The sequence below is a fragment of the Bubalus bubalis genome, chromosome 8 (genome assembly GCF_019923935.1).
Source record: "Bubalus bubalis isolate 160015118507 breed Murrah chromosome 8, NDDB_SH_1, whole genome shotgun sequence".
NCBI classification, from domain to species: domain Eukaryota; kingdom Metazoa; phylum Chordata; class Mammalia; order Artiodactyla; family Bovidae; genus Bubalus; species Bubalus bubalis.
Window position 1 is genome coordinate 48,009,525 of NC_059164.1, and position 19,271 is coordinate 48,028,795.

Genomic DNA, 19,271 nt, shown 5'->3' on the forward strand with positions numbered 1-19,271 from the left:
AGAGAAGGGCTCATTAAAGGACATAAATGATATGGACCTAACAGAAGCAGAAGATATTAAGAGGTGGCAACAATACACAGAAGCACTGTACAAAAAAGATCTTCAGGACCCAGATAATCACAATGGTGTGATCACTCACCTAGAGCCAGACATCCTGGAATGTGAAGTCAAGTGGGCCTTAGAAAGCATCACTACGAACAAAGCTAGTAGTGGTGATGGAACTCCAGTTGAACTATTTCAAATCCTGGAAGATGATGCTGTGAAAGTGCTGCACTCAATATGCCAGCAAATTTGGAAAACTCAGCAGTGGCCACAGGACTGGAAAAGGTCAGTTTTCATTCCAATCCCAAAGAAAGGCAATGCCAAAGAATGCTCAGACTACCGCACAATTGCACTCATCTCACACGCTAGTAAAATAATGCTCAAAATTCTCTAAACCAGGCTTCAGCAATACGTGAACCATGAACTTCCAGATGTTCAAGCTGGTTTCACTAAAGGCAGAGGAACCAGAGATCAAATTGCCAACATCTGCTGGATCATGGAAAAAGCAAGAGAGTTCCAGAAAAACATCTATTTCTGCTTTATTGACTATGCCAAAGCCTTTGACTGTGTGAATCACAATAAACTGAGGAAGACTGTGAAAGAGATGGGAATACCAAACCACCTGACCTGTCTCTTGAGAAACCTGTATGCAGGTCAGAAAGCAACAGTTAGAACTGAACATGGAACAACAGATTGGTTCCAAATAGGAAAAGGAGTATGTCAAGGCTGTATATTGTCACCCTGCTTATTTAACTTATATGCAGAGTACATCATGAGAAATGCTGGGCTGGAGGAAGCACAAGCTGGAATCAAGATTGCCAGGATAAATATCAATAACCTCAGATATGCAGATGACACCACCCTTATGGCAGAAAGCAAAGAAGAACTAAAGAGCCTCTTGATGAAAGTGAAAGAAGAGAGTGAAAAAGTTGGCTTAAAACTCAACATTAAAAAAACTTAATATCATGGCAACTGGTCCCATCACTTCATGGCAAATAGATGGGGAAACAATGGAAACAGTGAGAGCCTTTATTTTTGGGGCTCCAAAATCACTGCAGATGGTGACTGCAGCCATGAAATTAACAGACACTTACTTCTTGGTAGGAAAGTTATGACCAACATAGACAGCATATTAAAAAGCAGAGACATCAGTTTGTCAACAAAGGTCTGTTTAGTCAAGGCTATGGTTTTCATGTGTGGATGTGCGAGTTGGACTATAAAGAAAGCTGAGAGCCAAAGAACTGATGCTTTTGAACTGTGGTGTTGGAGGAGACTCTTGAGAGTCCTTTGGACTGCAAGGAGATCCAACCAGTCCATCCTAAAGGAGATCAGTCCTGCGTGTTCATTGGAAGGACTGATGTTGAAGCTGAAACTCCAATATTTTGGCCACCTGATGCAAAGAGCTGATTCATTTGAAAGGACCCTGATGCTGGGAAAGATTGAGGGCAGGAGGAGCAGGGGACGACAGAGGATGAGATGGTTGGATGTCATCACCAACTCAATGGACATGGGTTTGTGTAAACTCTGGGAGTTGGTGATGGACAGGGAGGCCTGGCGTGCTGCGGTTCATGGGGTCGCAAAGAGTTGGACACGACTGAGCGACTGAAATGAACTGTGTTGCTTCATAGCAATAATGAAACTAGATATATTTTAGGATGGTGCAAATGAAGGTTCTCTTCACAAACAGAACAAAGACAGGTGTGTAATCAGGATTAGAGGTCTTTCCTACTGCTGTTCCGTAAAGGAGAGAGATAAGACAACTCCTCACTAGAAATGAACATGCCTGAGACTCAAATTCTGATCTCTATGCAACAATCCTCAATGAAAGAATACAAGGCTTATTGAATAAAAAAGTGATTCTGTACCCAGAGCAGTGAAAATAGAAGGTCAACCTGGAGCATGACAGGCCAGAGAGTAAAAAAGTGTTTAAAGACCAATGGAGATTAGGAAGCTTCCACAAAACAAATGTGAGTGCATCTGGTAGGTCAAAATAATACCAATGATAATAGTTTCTAAAATATTGATTAAAAAAATATTCCCTGAGCTCAGAGTTTAAAACTCAAATGTTTAAAAAGGGTGGGAACTGCTGTTTACAGTAAACTGTCAGTTAATAAGTGCAAAAGAAATGATAATGTTAGGGAAAAAATCACTATTTTGCAACTACCAACTAGTAAAATAATGAAATGAAGGAATGATTATTGGTGGGTAAAATGTTATGGGGAATAGGATGTTTCACATGGTGCAAAGTATGCACCCAAAGTTACTTACTAATTACTAAGAAAAGAGTACTTTTACAAGCAGCAACCTGTCATACACTATAATAACAAACAAGCAACAATGACACAGACTGACATAATTTTAGTGCTTCCTAATATGATGTAATGGGAAATACACATCATCTTACCGGTTTTTTACCTCGAATGTAATAATGAAGAAACAATCAGACAAATTCTGAGTGTGGGGTTTGCTGAACATGTTAATGCCATAAAAGATAAAAAAGATACTGCTTTTTTATGATTATTATTATTAAAGCAGAGTAGAAACAAGACAACCAATGGAATAGCATAATGGCTAATTGGTTCCAGTTGGGAGGGGAAACAGCCATAAAGAATATTTTATGGAAATAACTTAAAAATACTGAATGTGGATTACATGCAAAATAATATTAATATATCAGTGTGAAATTTCTTGAAGCTAATGCCTAAGAATGTTACTGGATATGATATACATGCACAGCTCTTTGCACATGTTAGAATGTTTCAACATAAAATGAGGATTTTAACCTCAAAGTGAAAAGTACACATTTCAATTCAAGCTAAGCTTAAAGACTAGGTAGTACAAGAGCCCATCAATGGTTAGAGTCTATCCTACTTTTACAGAGGGCAAGAATAAAGAAAACCAGAGGCTATGTTAGTAAGCTTTTCACTCTAGTTTCTCAACAATTCCAAGTTTAGGAAAGAACTACATGCTCCTTTTTTTGTCTTCTTTGCCTTGCCCTGTGACTTGTGAGATCTTAGTTCCCTGAACAGGGATTGAACCCAGGCCCCAGCAATGGATCTTCTAAGTCCTAATCACTAGACCACCAGGAAATTACCTACATGCTCCTTTTGTAAAGAGATGTTTATTATTTTTTTACTCTGATAATAGTGGAAAGCAGTAACAAAGAGAAACAATTAGGAGTTTAAAATATGAATACTCCTGTTCAAAATCTAGGTCTAATTAATTTTTCAAATTATTTGCAATGTTGTACAAAGAATATTAAGTAAAAGTGTACATGAACTGGAGAGGTAATCCTGAAACAATATGCAATTATCTTAGATGTTACATAAAGAATGAACTTGTAACAGTGAGGAAAAGGCATGCAGTGCATTTGTAAAAAGTCGAAAATATCAAATTACTGGAATATGTATAGCTTTGTTTTATTATAAAGAATTATGGAATCTCTCAACCCACTACTCTTACAATAGGTAAGAGCAGAAATACAAAAAGGTATTGTTTTCTGCTAGCAATTATTTGGAAGAACTGAGGCACCAAAAAAGACTAAGATCACAGTCATTGGTTCTATTAGTTCCAGTGGCTTCATTTTTCTCATTTATAGTTGAATACTTAAGGACTTTTATCCTCATACACTAAATACATCTTGCTGAAGAAATAAACATAATAAAAAATAATCAACATAGAACACCTGTAAAGGGAGCAAGAATAACTAAAACAAAAAACTGATGCCATTATCCACTAGTTTTATGAACCTCAAAAAACAGAATTAAGTGTTTTAAACTAAGTTTTATTAATGCGATAGAAGAAACTAAGAAGTACTCAAAGAAACAATACTTGAGTAACTTCTAGTTAATGGAATAAAATCATTTTCTTGCCTTTGTCCCTTAAAAGGCAATGGAAAAAAGAAAAAAAAAGTAGAAAAAAAATATCAATTTCAAAGAAACAAAGAAATCAATTAAAAACTTCAAACTTTAGATTATGAAGCATATATGCCAAATGCTATAGATAAATCAAAATGAACAAGGAAGCAGATAGCTGACATCCTAGATCATTAGCAAGGAACAATCTGCTCCTAAAATCAACTGTAAGAATTTAGATAAGCTATCCACTGATTCTTTGCTTAGGGCAAAAAGGGACAGGCATAGATGGGCCAGGAGAGAAGCCAGAAAAATGTTCAACATTGCAGAATAGGGAAGAGAGAAAAGCAGAAGGAGAAACCATTATAAAATGACATTTACAGTGTATGAGAATTATGCATGAAGCAGGGCACCCAAAGCCAGTGCTCTGGGACAACCTAGAGGGTTAGGGTTGGGAGGGACATGGGAGAGCAGTTCAGATGGGGGGGACAGATGTATACCTGTGGCCAATTCATGTTGATACATGGCAAAAACCATCACAATGTAGCAATTATCCTCCAATTAATATAAATTAATTTTAAAAAAAGAAGTAGCCCTCTAGCATAAAGAAACTGAGCTATTTAAAATTCTAAAACATGATACTGTTAAAGTACTGTACTCTATACGTCAGCAAATTTGGAAAATTTAGCAGTGGCCACAGGACTGGAAAAGGTCAGTTTTCATTCCAACCCCAAACAAGAGCAATGCCAAAGAATGTTCAAACTACCATACAGTTGCCCTCCTTTCACATGCTAGCAATGTTATACTCAAAATCCTCCACGCTAGGCTTTAGCAGTACATGAACCGAAATCTTCCAGATGTACAAGCTGGGTTTTGAAGAGGCAGAGGAACCAGAGATCAAATTGACAACATTTGCTGGATCATGGAAAAAGCAAGGGAATTCCAGAAAAACATCTACTTCTGCTTTGTTGACTTCATGAAATGTTGACTGTGTGGATCACAACAAACTGCAGAAAATTCTTAAAGAGATGGGAGTACCAGACAGTTTACCTGTCTCCTGAGAAATTTGTATCTGGGTGAAGAAGCAACAGTTAGAAGTAGACACGGAACAATGCATTAGTTCAAAATTGGGGAAGGAGTAATACAAGGCTGTATACTGTCACTCTACTAATTTAACTAACATGCAGAGTACATTATAGAAAGTGCCAGGCTGGACAAATCACAAGCTGGAACCAAGATTGTCAGGAAAAATATCAACAACCTCAGATATGCAGATGATATCACTATAATGGCAGAAAGTGAAGAGGAACTAAAGAGCCTCTTGATACGGGTGACAGAGAACAGTGAAAAAGCTGGCTTAAAATTCAAAATTAAAAAACTAAGATCATGGCATCCAGTCCCATCAGTAAGTCAATAAGTGTTAGTCATTCAGTCGTATCTGACTCTTTGCAGTCCTATGGACTGTAGCTTACCAGGCTCCTCTGTCCACGGGATTTCCCAGGCAAGAATACTAGAGTTGGTTTCCATTCTCTTCTCCAGGGGATTTCCCCAGGCAAGGTATCTAACCCAGGTCTCCTACACTGCAGGTGGATTCTTTCCCATCTAAGCCACCAAGAAAGCCCTGATCCCATCACTTCATGGCAAATAGATGAGGAAAAAGTGAAAGCAGTAACAGATTTTCTTTTCCTGGGCTCCAAAATCACGGTGGACAGTGACTGTAACCATGAAATTAAAAGATGCTTGCTCCTTGGAAGTAAAGCTATGACAAATCTAGAGAGCATATCAAAAAGCAGAGACATCACTTTGCTGACAAAAGTTTGCATAGTTAAAGCTATGGTTTTTCCCATAATCATGTACAGATATGAGAGTTGGATCATGAAGGCTTGAGTGCTGAAGAACTGACACTTTCAAACTGTGGATGGAGAAGACTCTTGAGAGGCCCCTGGACTGCACGGAGACCAAACAAGTCAATCCTAAAGGAAACCAATCCTTAATATTAATTGGAAAGACTACTGCTGAAGCTCCAATAATCTGGCCACATGATGTGAAGAGCCGATCACTGGAAAAGATCCTGATGCTGGGAAAGACTGAAGACAAAGGAGAAGGAGGCAGCAGAGGATGAGATGGTTAAATAGCATCACAGACTCAATGGACACAAATATGAGCAAACTCCGAGAGATAGTGGAGAACAGAGGAGCCTGGCAAGCTACAGTCCATGAGGTGGCAAACACCTGGATGTAACTTTGCAACTCTACAACAACAAGGTAGGAAAACTATGAGAGGTAAAATGAGGTGAAAGAGGAAAGAAAGAAAAGAATGTAAGGTTTCCACAAGAAACTGTTTAAATGGTTTTACTGAGAATCACAATAAGCTCTAGAATGGTTCAAAATTTGAGGCAAGAAGCATTCCAAAAGTAATAGGAAATGACAAGATGGTGAACCGTTATTATAGACAATAAAGATATTACAAAGAAATAAAACTAGAGACCACTACCTAATGAACATAGATGTAAAACTCAACAAAATATTAGCAATTAAAACCCAAGAATGCTTAAAAAGAATTTTATACTATAATCAAGTGGGATTGAAACTTGGGAAGAATCGGCCAAAGACATCCTGGAATTAATCAGTTATATGCAGAGTATATCATAAGAAATGCTGGGCTGGAAGAAGCACAAGCTGGAATCAAGATTGCCGGGAGAAATATCAATAACTTCAGATACGCAGATGACACATCTGCTTTTTGGTCAAAAAGCCTCTTGACCAAAGTGAAAGAGGAGACTGAAAAAGCTGGCTTAAAGCTCAACATTCAGAAAACGAAGATCATGGCCTCTGGTTCCATCACTTCATGGGAAATAGATAGGGAAACAGTGGAAACAGTGTCAGACTTTATTTTGGGGGCCTTAAAAATCACTGCAGATGGTGACTGCAGCCATGAAATTAAAAGACGCTTACTCCTTGGAAGGAAAGTTATGACCAACCTAGACAGCATATTCAAAAGCAGAGACATTACTTTGCCAACAAAGGTTCGTCTAGTCAAGGCTATGGTTTTTCCAGTGGTCATGAATGGATGTGAGAGTTGGACTGTGAAGAAAGCTGAGCGCCAAAGAATTGATGCTTTTGAACTGTGGTGTTGGAGAAGACTCTTGAGAGTCCCTTGGACTGCAAGGAGATCCAACCAGTCCATCCTAAAGGAGATCAGTCCTGGGTGTTCTTTGGAAGGACGGATGCTAAAGCTGAGACTCCAGTACTTTGGCCACCTCATGCGAAGAGTTGACTCATTGGAAAAGACTCTGATGCTGGGAGGGATTGGGGGCAGGAGGAGAAGGGGATGACAGAGGATGAGATGGCTGGATGGCATCACTGACTCGATGGACATGAGTTTGAGTGAACTCCGGGAGTTGGTGATGGACAGGGAGGCCTGGCGTGCTGCGATTCATGGGGTCGCAAAGAGTTGGACATGACTGAGCGACTGAACTGAACTGAACTGATACCAAGGTTGTAAGAGACAAGGTTCAAAAATATAAGTCAACTGTTTTCATACATACCAACAATGAACAAGGGGAATTTGAATTTGATAACAAAATACCATTTACATTACTCCCCGTTCCAAATGAAATACCTAGGTATAAATAGGGCTTCCCTGGTAGTTCAGATGGTAAAGCATCTGCCTACAATGCAAGAAACCTGGGTTCGATGCCTGGGTCGGGAAGATCCCCTGGAGAAGGAAATGGCAACCCACTTCAGTATTCTTGCCTGGAGAATTCCATGGACCGAGGAGCCTGGTAGGCTACAGTTCATGGGGTCACAGAGTCGGACACGACTGAGCGACTTCACTCAGGTATAAATAAACCTAACAAAATATGGACAAAAACTATATGAGGAAAACTAGAGAACTCTGATGATAAAAATCAAAGAGGAAATATATAGAGAGATATTCCATATTCATAGACAGAAGAAACAATATTGTGAAGATGTCAGTTCTTTCCAGTTGGATCTATAGATTTAATGCAATCAAAATCCGAATTCTAGAAAAAAATTTTTCTTCTATCAACAAACTGATTCTAAAGTTTATATAGAGAGGAAAAAAATCAGAACAGCTGACACAATATTGAAGAAAAAGAACCAAGTTGGAAGACTGACTAGCCAACTTCAAGACATTCTATAAAGCTTTAGTAATCAACACAATGAGGTAGTATTGGCAAAAGAAGAGACAAATAGATCAATGGAACAGAATAGTGAGTTCACAAATATACCCACATAAATACAGTCAAATGCCCTTTTACAAAGAAGCAAAGGCAATAAATTTGGCAAAGGCAGAATCTTCAACAAATGATGTTGGAATAACTGGGTAACCTCAAGCAAAAAAATGAATCTAGACACAGACTAGACACAAACTAAGATCATGGCATCCAGTCCTATCACTATGGCAAATAGATGGGAAACTGTCAGATTTCATTTTCTTGGGCTCCAAAATCAATGCAAACAGTGACTGCAGTCATGAAATTAAAAGATACTTGATCCCTTGGAAGAAAAGCTATGATAAAACTAGACAGCATATTAAAAAGCACTTTGCTGACAAAGGTTCATATAGTCAAAGCTATGGTTTTTCTAGTATTTATGTATGGATGTGAGAGTTGGACCATAAAGAAGGCTGAGTGCCGAACACTTGATGCTTTCAATTGTGGTGCTGGAGAAGACTCTTGAGAGTCCCTTGGACAGCAAAGAGATCCCACCAGTCAATCCTAAAGGAAATCAATCCTGAATATTCACTGGAAGGACTGATGCTGAAGCTGAAACTCCAATACTTGGGCCACCTGATATAAAGAGCTGACTCATTGGAAAAGACCCTGATGCTGGGAAAGACTGAGGGCAAGAGGAAAAGAGGGCAACAGAGGATGAGATGGTTGGATGGCATCACTGACTCAATGGACATGAGTTTCAGCAAACTCAGGGAGATTGTGAAGAACAGAAAACCCTGGCATGCTGCAGTTCATGGACTCGTAAAAAGCTGGACGTGACTTAGCAACTGAACAACAAGATGACACAGACCTCACATACTTCACCAAAATTAACTCAAAATGGATCACAGACCTAAAAGTAAAAACATCAAACTGTAACATGCCTAGGAGATAACATATGAGAAGACCCAGATGACCTTGGGTATGGCAATGACTTTCTAGATAGAATACCAAAGACATGATATGAAAGAAATAACTGATAAGTTGGACTTCATTAAAAACTTCTATTCTGGAAGAGACAAATATTCAAATCTGCAACTTGATTTTTCATATAAGGATGCTGAGAATTATCTATATTGATAAATTTATTACCATAAATATTATGTAGTAGTCTAATTAACAAATAAGCCGGCTTTTTCATTTTCCAATGAAGGAGAGACTGTTTTCATTGTTTAACTATTATAAATAATAGTAAAATAAAAATTTTTATACAGATGTGACAGAGTTTCTTTAGGGTATACTCTTACAAAGGCAATTATAAGATCATAAGATTACCCATTTTTAACCTTATTGATCAGTACGATAAAACTGAATAAAGTGGTTGAGACCTTTTCTTCTCCTACAATCAGAGTATAAGAGTTTCTGCTCTCACTGGATATTTAGTTCTGGTCTTAGATTTTGCCAATCTCACAGAGAAATAGAATCTTGAATCATTTGTATTTCTCTAATAATTAGTTCACATCCTCTAAAAAGAGGCTAAACATCTTTTCATGTTTATTGGATCTGTTCTTCTGTGATTTGCCTATTCATATTCATTATCTATTTTTCAACTGAGTTATTTATCTTTTTCTTAGTGGATTACAAACTTTCAGGTACATCTTGGGTAGTATATTTTCCCATGTAATTATGTTATTTTTAAAATTTTGAAACAATCTTAAACATACAGAAAATTTGAAACTATAGTAAAAAACTTTTTCTTGAATCATTAGGGAATAAGTTACTGACATGATGCACTATCACCCCTGAAGGCTTTAATGTGTATTTCCAACAAAAATGACATTGCTATATATAATCTCAATATAACCAACAAGATTAGGCAATTAACATTAACCCTGCCAATGTAATATCTTTAAAAATAAGTAATTATTCTTTTAAAAACAATAAAGAATAGGATTTCTACACTAAATCATGGTATTCATTCCTCAATAGATGACAATAAGGCTTGAAAACACTTCATTCTTTCCAAAAAGGGGAGCATACATTAGGACAGACAGCAGGTGAATAATTGCTTTCAATTTTTTTTCCTCCATTCTTGACAACACAGTAGAGAATGAGATTAAACTCCTTCTGCAAATTTAAACATTAGATCAAACTTACTGAAAATAATTGCTGGGAAAGGCTGAGAGGGAAATCTCCTCTGGCAATTTCTTTTCAAAGCTGTCCTCCTGGGATGGTCTTAATACAGACCTATTCAGAGGCTAGGGCTAACCTTTAAAAATCCCTTTAAGATCAAAGATTCTTTTATCTCTTTTTATCTTGTACAAATTATTTATGAGGGACATACTCTGTTATTTAAAGTTATGTTTATATAGCAAACATAAAAATAATAATCAATGGCTGAAAATGTTTTAGTATTAGCTCTGCATCAAGAACTCTTATTAAGTTTACATGGACAACTGTATGATATTAGAGTATCCTGTTCAATACAAAAATGGGAAGAGGAGAAAACTTTTTTAATAGGCATTAAAAAACACTCTGGGGAATTTTTTCAATAGTCTGAATAAAATAAGGCAGTAAAACGGAAAAAGATGTGGAGTCAAGACAGATTTGTCTGTCTTTAAGTAGAAGAAAATAAAGAGCATGATTGTATGTTATGGGAAAGAGATACAATGAAAAACTGATGATGTGGTAGAGAGAAGGGCAATGCCTTTCTTTGAGTGATGGGATCTAAGGCAAAAGTAGAGTATTTGCTTCTGTTAGGAGCAAGTACAGTTCATCCATATTAACAGCAAAGATGAAAGATTTTAAGGAGAGAAATGCAAAGTTGGGGTTGCTTAGAAAAATGAGAGGCACCCAGAACATGCAGTCTCTCCTCTCTATGAAGTGTGTTATATACGTGAATGTCACCATCAGGCATGGTTTTGCAGGAAAAGGGCTGGGGACAACTGCTGTCTTGAATCTACCTGCTTGGGTTTTCCTTAGATTTTGCTATATTTGTAATGTTCCCAAAGCTTTATCAGCATCTATCTATCTCCACACTCAGCTGTTATTGCTCCTGAGTACCAGAATTATACATGCCCAGAAAGATAAAGTATAATAGAGATTGTATTTCCTTAAAAAATATTTTCTGCCTCAATAAGAAGTACATGTGAGGATAAGGATTTCAGAAAGAAAAATATGTTCCTTTTTTTCCCTTGCATCTGTTTCCTCTGAACTAAATAAAGCCACAGTTTATAGTTTTTATCTAGAAGTTCTGAATATACCAATTGGCCAGTTCAACTCACTGATTAGACAAAAGTTATAAATAAACTCTAAAACAAAATTTCTTCTCTCGTTTTCTGTCTACTAAAAAGTGAGTCATTAGATTACTTTGAAACTTGAATGCTTCACATACTATTCAAAGGACTTTTCAGTTATAAATAAATAAATGAAGCTAAATATAAACCACATCCATACCTCTCACAGCTGACTGGGAAGGCTGAGTCAAAACTTTGATATCTAATGCACTGTTGATATTTTCTTCTATTGCAGCACAATATCCATCCACAACATTGGTAATAGTGTCCTTCAAAGTTCCAAGATTATGGAAAACCTGAAGAGCGGTTCCGACCTGGGTTGGATTCTTTAAAAAGGTGGTGGTGGGGTAGGGTGAGAAAAGATATAAATAGGAAAAGAAACAAAATAAATATAAATCTACAAATCTAAGTGGTACTTGAGCAGTTACTATAATATTTTTTAAATTATTATAAACAAGAACAAAAATAATGTATTTGGAACAAATATTATTTTTAGTCCTTACTTATTTCATAAAAGACAAAGTTAAATAGCATGTGTATGATTTCCTCCCTTTCCCTTTTCCTCCTCCTTTAAAGGATAATCACAAAATAAAGAATCTGTTATATTGCTGGAGCTTACTTGAAATTTACCATTAATCTCTATGAAGAGAGCCATGTAAGAACTAACAACCCTATATTTGTTTAGAAAGAAATAAATTGTGCACAGTAAACTGCAGGCTGAGCCTTGTGAACTGATACTACTATTCATTGTATTATCTTCCTTCATTCATTCACTGAAACTACGAATATATATATATATATATATATATATATATAGTCCACTATGGGGTCTATCTTGCTTCTATCTGCTAGAACTATAGTAGTAAATAAAACCAGTTGAGTTTCTGCCCTTATGGAACTTATATTTACTGAGAAATACATAAACAATAAATATAAGAGAGTATCAGGTAGTGACATATGCTATAAAAAAGAAAGCAGGGAATAAAAATAGAGAATGATGTGTATTATTATAGAGGGAAGAGCCAGAGAATGCATCTCAAAGGTAATATTATAGAGGGAAGAGTCAGAGAATGCATCTCAAAGGCAGTATTTAAACAGAGATCAACATCTGGAAAATATGGGGAAATACAGATCTGAGCAGGGGTATCAACAAAAGAACCGAGGTGGAAATGTGCTTGGTAGCTAATGAAAGAGCAATCAGGCCATGGTGGTGGCTGGAGCAGACAGGGGTAAGCAACCAGGGGGAAGTGGAAACACTACCAGTGAGTAGATTCAGTCCACAGTGATATAAATAAGCTGCTGTATTTGTCATTAAGTAAATGACTGAATTAACAAGGTACATCTACATCAACATAGTTATTGGTCCAAATAGCTGAAATTCCTCTTTCATTTATGATTCAGCATCTGTCATTAAAGGCACACAATTAAAAACTGAGATTATTTCACTAACATTTTCTTGACTATTGAGTATAAACAACACAAAATGTTATTTCTGAAGTCTACTGGAGATAGTAAGAGTACGTGGCACACACACACTCAGCAGCAGGGTAGGACCAGCTTAGAGACAAGATCAGGAAACAAGGTTGGTGAACATCCGTTTTAGACTGTTTTTTAATTAAACAAGAAAAAGTAGCAAATGGACATTGTTTCATATTAAAACATGCTTTTGCTTTTAGTAGATACCAAGAATGAAAATTAGGCACCTATAAAGACATTTCCCTTATCACTATTCAAAGTCTATATTATCTAAGAAAGCACTACCTGACCAATTTCAAAGAATATCTTCACCTAAAAAACTAGAATATAGACACATATTATGACATTATATTTATTGCCTTTATTATCCTCAAAGGATCTGAAAATCACAGTTTCTCAACATACAGGTTTTCAGTAACTTACAATAATTATGTAACTTCAATAGCTTACAAAGAATGTACAGTGAAAGTTATATGCATATGTTAACTGAAAACAGTTGGAGTCTTATTTTACTTGAGAGATCTAGTCAAAATTGATCAGCCTTCTTAAGTTTCTACTCCAAAAATTAACTACCAAAAACTTTCAAAACAGTAACATGTACAGGGCAACATTAAAGAAGCATCCAGTATCAGAATGGTTATCATCGAAAGAGAACAAGTGTTGGCAAAGATGTGGAAAAAGGGGAACCTTCACTCACTGTTGTTGAGAATGTAAATTAGTGCAGCCACTATGAAAAACAATATGGGGGTTCCTCCAAAAATTATGTAAGTAACTCTGAGGAACTCAGCTCTCCCCTCTGTATCCTGAATTCATAATCTTAAAATGATGAGGACAGATAGATTTCCAAAGCTGGCTGAAGTTCCTTTTTTTTTTTTTAAATAAAAATGTAGCCAACAAGATCCCAACTCTAAAATTCTGATTCAGCTGGATCAGACTGAGGCCTGGTTATTATATTTTAAAGCTCTTCAGATGCAGCCACCTGGGAACCAACATTTGGAAACCACTTGACTAAATGACTCTGCCAGACTTTGAAAAATGAGAATCACTTGTTCATGTGAAAGACAGGATTTTCTGGTAAAAAGAACCAAATACAGAGAGAAATGACAGAGGAAAATTACAGAGTATGCTTAAGGAGTGGTATACAGATTTTACTGCCAGAAGTTTTGCATATGTGGGGGGAAAAAAAGATAACCCTGAACAAGCAAATAAGGGTCTGGTCACTGACAACCTTGGACTGCATTCTGTGAAATTTCTATTTAATATTACTGGTAACAGAAAAATGATTCATATAATAGAATTATCATAATTTAAGATGTTTGAGAAAATAAAAATAATTACATCAGCTCTGGCAATAATTTTAAAAAGAAAAGAAGGAAAAATAGCTTGGACTAGGGAGTTGCAATTAAAAACAAAGAATAGGACAGATAGGAGAGATTCTGAAACACTGAAAAGAAACTCTCTACTGACTATGATGGACAAGAGGGAAGGAAGAGTCTACCATATATGGAAGTTTCTTCAAGTGTGGGGGCCTGAAAGGACAGAAAAAGAAAAAAGAAAATCAAAAGAAGGAGATCATTTGGGCAAGTGGGTGGAGTAGTGGTGGGATGAGAGGGTGAACGGCTGTTGTTAATGAAGTGCTCACTGTGAGACATGCGGAGTCTCAGGTGCCAACGGGGCGTTCTCAGTTGGAGAGGAGAACACTTTTGAACTGGATTATCATAGGAACCTAGACTGAGTAGTAAGCTAAATTGCTGTAATAAATAATAAAATACAGAATGTTGGAAACTTTTAATCACAAAGGGAATAAAGAACAGAATTGGTGAGAGTGAGAGAACAGAAATGGGGTGATAGAATACTCTAATCAGAGTAACAACTGGAACATTAGAAAAACTGGGAATGAAATCACTTTGTCTAGCTATGATTCCAGCAAAGAATATCTCCTAAATATAATAAACATTAGTGTTCTTTTCCCATCATCCTTTCTCATCGCAGACAAATACCACATATTTTGACCAGCAGATTTTTCTGGGTCCTTATTAGTAATAAACATTAGGCTTTCAGCTCCTTCATCTATAAAATGAGGGGACTGGACTAGATGAATTCTAGAACCCTTGCCAATACTAACATATGATTGTACATCATTTACTCGTGCTAGCACTGTGCAAAGTACTGGGGATTTAAAAAAACTGAAGCAAATACTGTACTGTCTGACCTTTCAATATCTATGGTCTGATGGGTGATAAAGACAATTAAAGCAGCAATTAGAATGTACTATGATAAATTAGAGGAGAAATGGATAGTTTAATAGGAGAGGTGATTAACTCAGAATTGGGGAGGGATAGAGGAGTCAGGCGGAGAAGGCAATGGCAACCCACTCCAGTACTCTTGCCTGGAAAATCCCATGGACAGAGGAGCCTGGTGGGCTGCAGTCCATGGGGTCGCTAAGAGTCGGACACGACTGAGCGACTTCACTTTCAACTTTTCACTTTCATGCATTGGAGAAGGAAATGGCAACCCACTCCAGTGTTCTTGCCTGGAAAATCCTAGGGATGGGGGAACCTGGTGGGCTGCCGTCTCTGGGGTCGCACAGAGTCGGACACGACTAAAGTGACTTAGCAGCAGCAGCAATAGCGGAGTCAGGAAATTCTCCTTAAAGGAAGAAGGCCCAGCCAAGACCCAAAGTGAAGTTGTCATGGGAAGGTGTTGGGAGCTGGAGATAAGGAGGGGTCGAAGATTTACAGGAGTCAGGAAAATAAAAGGAAAACCACTCCAAGCAGAGGAATAGCACATACAAAAGCCTGTGAATGAGCACACTGTGGAAATTAAATCGACTAATATAATATCTGATAGGTAAGAGAACTACACAAATACCTAAACCAATGCAGGTGTCCCTATCAGTCAATCTCAAACTTTTGATAAATATAAAAGAACTACCTGAGGGAGGTTGTTAACTAAAAACGGGCACATAAGGAAGACCTGAGATTGCTGGTAAGTTTTTAATTTTTTAATCTGAATGCTGGTTACGTATGTTTGTTCGCTTTGTGAAAAATTCACTGAGTTGTATTCTTATGAGGTATGTACTTTTCTGTTGATTACATTTTCACCATACAATCTAAAATAAGAGGGTTAAGAGCATCAGGAAAAAAATGCACATTTGCAACCCAAGTGTCCACTGAATGGATGAAGAAAATGTGTTATTCAGATAATGAAATATTATTCAGTCTTAAAAGAAATCCTGTCACAAGCTATAACATGGGTGAACATATCATGCTATGCAAAATAAACCAGTCACAAAAAAATACTGTGTGGCTGCATATTATAAAGATAATATTATTTACATATTATTTATATGAAGACTGTAAATATACAGACAAATTCATAGAGACAATAGAAGAGTGGTTGCCAGGGACTCAGGGATAGAGAGGGATAAAAACTGTTCAACAGACACAGTTTCAGTCCAGTGAGACTTCTGGAGACTAGATGTGTGACGTGAACTAATATGAACATACTTAATGCTACTGAACGTTAATGGTGATTGACTTCATATTAGGTATATTTCATCAGAATTTAAAAACGCATATGCTTGGATCTCAACTTCAAATACACTAATTTGACAGGTTTAGGAATGAGGTCAAGGAATCGGGATAATTATGATAAACCTAATTTTTCTACTGCAGTCATCCAGTAAGGCCTTATTATGAACCAAGCATTATTTTAGGGGCTTTTACACATGTGAGGTCTAATCCTCCCCAACAAAACATTCAAAGTAGCTGTACTGTTCCCTACTGAAAGAGAGGGAAACTGAGAAATAGAGAAGTCAGCAGAAGCTCCAAGACAACAAAGAATAAATGGCAGAGCAGGGATTCAAACATTAAAACGTCTGGATTTTAAAGTTCATGCTTTTTCCAAATAACAACAGTTATTTGCAAATAACCATTAGTACCAATTAAAGTCTGACTTTCTTTAAGCAGTAAAATAAACTTTGAAAGTAACTAAGGAAAATGGCCAATAAATGCTGTTACTTTACTAAGTAAGTGAAAGTCGCTTAGTTGTGTCCAAGACTTTTTGCAATCCCATGTATTGTAGCCTGCCAGGCTCCTCTGTCCATGGGATTCTCCAAGCCAGAAAACTGCAGTGGGTTGCCATGCCCTCTTCCAGGAGATCTTCCCAACCCAGAGATCGAACCCAGGTCTCCAGGATTGCAGGCTGAACCACCAGGGAAGCCCAAGAATATTGGAGTGGATAGTTTATCCCTTCTCCAGGGAATCTTCCCAATCCAGGAATCAAACTGGGGTCTTCTGCATTGCTTGCTAAGTATGGACATTTTTTAAAACTTCACTATCTACTAAGATTACTTCATAAAAGAAAGGTAGTTCAAGTAACAAGGAAAATAGAGGGAAATGCTCAGAGTAAGCAGTTGCCTTGTTTTCATTTTGAATTTCAATGGGAACTGATAAAACCTCAGCATGACTGCTACCAAGCTACAGTGTTTGGAAATCAGTACTTTTGTTATCTTTCTCTACAAATAAGCAGGTTAGCCAATCTTGCTTGCATACAATATCCTCAAGATTCAAGTTTCCCTGAAAATTGCCCATAAAAAAATTCCTTCTTTCCTGGTACCCAGGGCCACTGTGTTCTCTGTAAAGTTTGATGGTTTAAATTCAGTGGCAAACAGTTAACTCTTTGCCACACTCACCTGGCTCCCCATGCTCTGCTGCAAATCCCAACTTCAACAAAGCTGAAATCAGTAAAATCATAAACTGTCCTTAATAGAACACTTTATCTCATAGGCAAACTGTGCAAACACAACGTGAACAATTCACTGCTCATCTCGGAGCTGCCTATTCTTTGGGCCTATCTTCCCAATGTTCCAAGATTAGCTCTAGGGCTTCTCTGTTCCTTACACCACCTACCCAAAGCCCTCTTTATAAAATCAGACCCATTCCTGGCACTTCTTAGGTCTACATTAATTGCCAGGTTCCACCCTGATCTGTGGAAACAGTATACTACATGAAGATGCCTTCTCCCCTAGGTGGTAATGTTTAAAATGACCTCCGTATCCACTTATTTTCTTTTGTCAACACAACATAAGTAGAATAAATATTACAAAGTTCATTTTACAGTTGGGTAACTAAGGTACTAAGAAGACAGGTCCAAAGTGGGCCTAGCAGGCCAGTTTCAGGCCTCAGTCCCTTCTCTCCCTATTCTATACTCTTCCACAGCTCACCCTGTCACCACCTGACTCTAGATATCCAGATATACGAGTTTTTCAGGCATTTGTAAGAGATCTCAAAACAAAATGAACACATTTGAAAAATACCATTCTTTCTAGAAAGAAATAAACTACTGACAAGGAACAATGTCTTCTATTAGGTACAAAAGTAATTGCAGTTTTGGACCGTGAGTTTTAAATCATTAAAACTAGGCTCAAACATATCTTTATTAATCAACACATTTTTGCCAATGAGAAATAAGTTGGTTTATTCCTGTAGTATAAAAATCCATGCTTCAGGACTCAATGAACTCTTGGAAAGTATTTTCTGTCTCCTGCTGATTGTGGAAGTGTTTTCCCTGTAAAAAGTTGTCAAGATGCTTGAAGAAGTGATCAGGTGAATATGGCAGATGAGTCAAAACTTCGTTGCCCAATTCATTCAATGTTTGAAATGTCATGTAACATGTGGCCAGGCATTGTCATGCAGAAGAATCAGGCCCTTTCTGCTGACCAATGCCATCTGCAGGTGTTGCTGCTTTCGGTGCATCTCATCCATTTGCAGAGCATATTTCTCAGATGTAATGGTTTCTCCAGGATTCAGAAAGCTATAGTGGATCAGACGGGCAGCAAACCACCAAATAGCAACCATGACCTTTTTTTGGTGCAAGTTTGGCTTTGGAAAGTGCTTTGGAGCTTCTTCTCTGTCCAACCACTAAGCTGGCCGTTGATGATTGTTATATAAATATCACTTTTTGTCGGACTTCACAACCTGATCAAGAAATGGTTCGCTGTTGTTGTGCACAATAAGAGAAGATGACACCTTTAAATAATGATTTTTTTGATTTCTGGTCAGCTCAAGAGGCACCCACTTACCAAGGTTTTTTCACCTTTCCAATTTGCTTCAAATGCCAAATGACCATAGAATTGTGGACATTGTGTTCTTAGGCAATTTCTCATGTAGTGGTAGAGGATCAGCTTTAATGATGGCTCTCAACTGGCTGTTGTCAACTTCCGATGGCAAGCCACTACTCTCTTCATCGTCAAGGCTTTCCTCTTCATTGCAAAAGTTCTTGAACAACCACTGCACTGTACATTTGTTAGCAATTCCTGGGCCAAATGCATCGCTGATGTTACAAGTTGTCTCTGATTCTTTACAATCCATTTTGAAGTCAAATAAAAAAAAAAAATGCTTGAATTTGCTTTTTGTCTAA

General features: G+C 37.3%; 1 protein-coding gene across 2 annotated transcripts in view; it reads right to left on the reverse strand.

Annotated features, from left to right (window-relative positions):
- Positions 1-19,271, reverse strand: part of COG5 (component of oligomeric golgi complex 5) — a 285,394-nt gene that overhangs the window by 120,906 nt on the left and 145,217 nt on the right. For both annotated transcript variants that reach the window (XM_044946598.2, XR_006552749.2), the window contains exon 8: positions 11,533-11,698. In XM_044946598.2, coding sequence (XP_044802533.2) covers positions 11,533-11,698 — 166 coding nt within the window. The remainder of the gene's footprint in view (positions 1-11,532; positions 11,699-19,271) is intronic.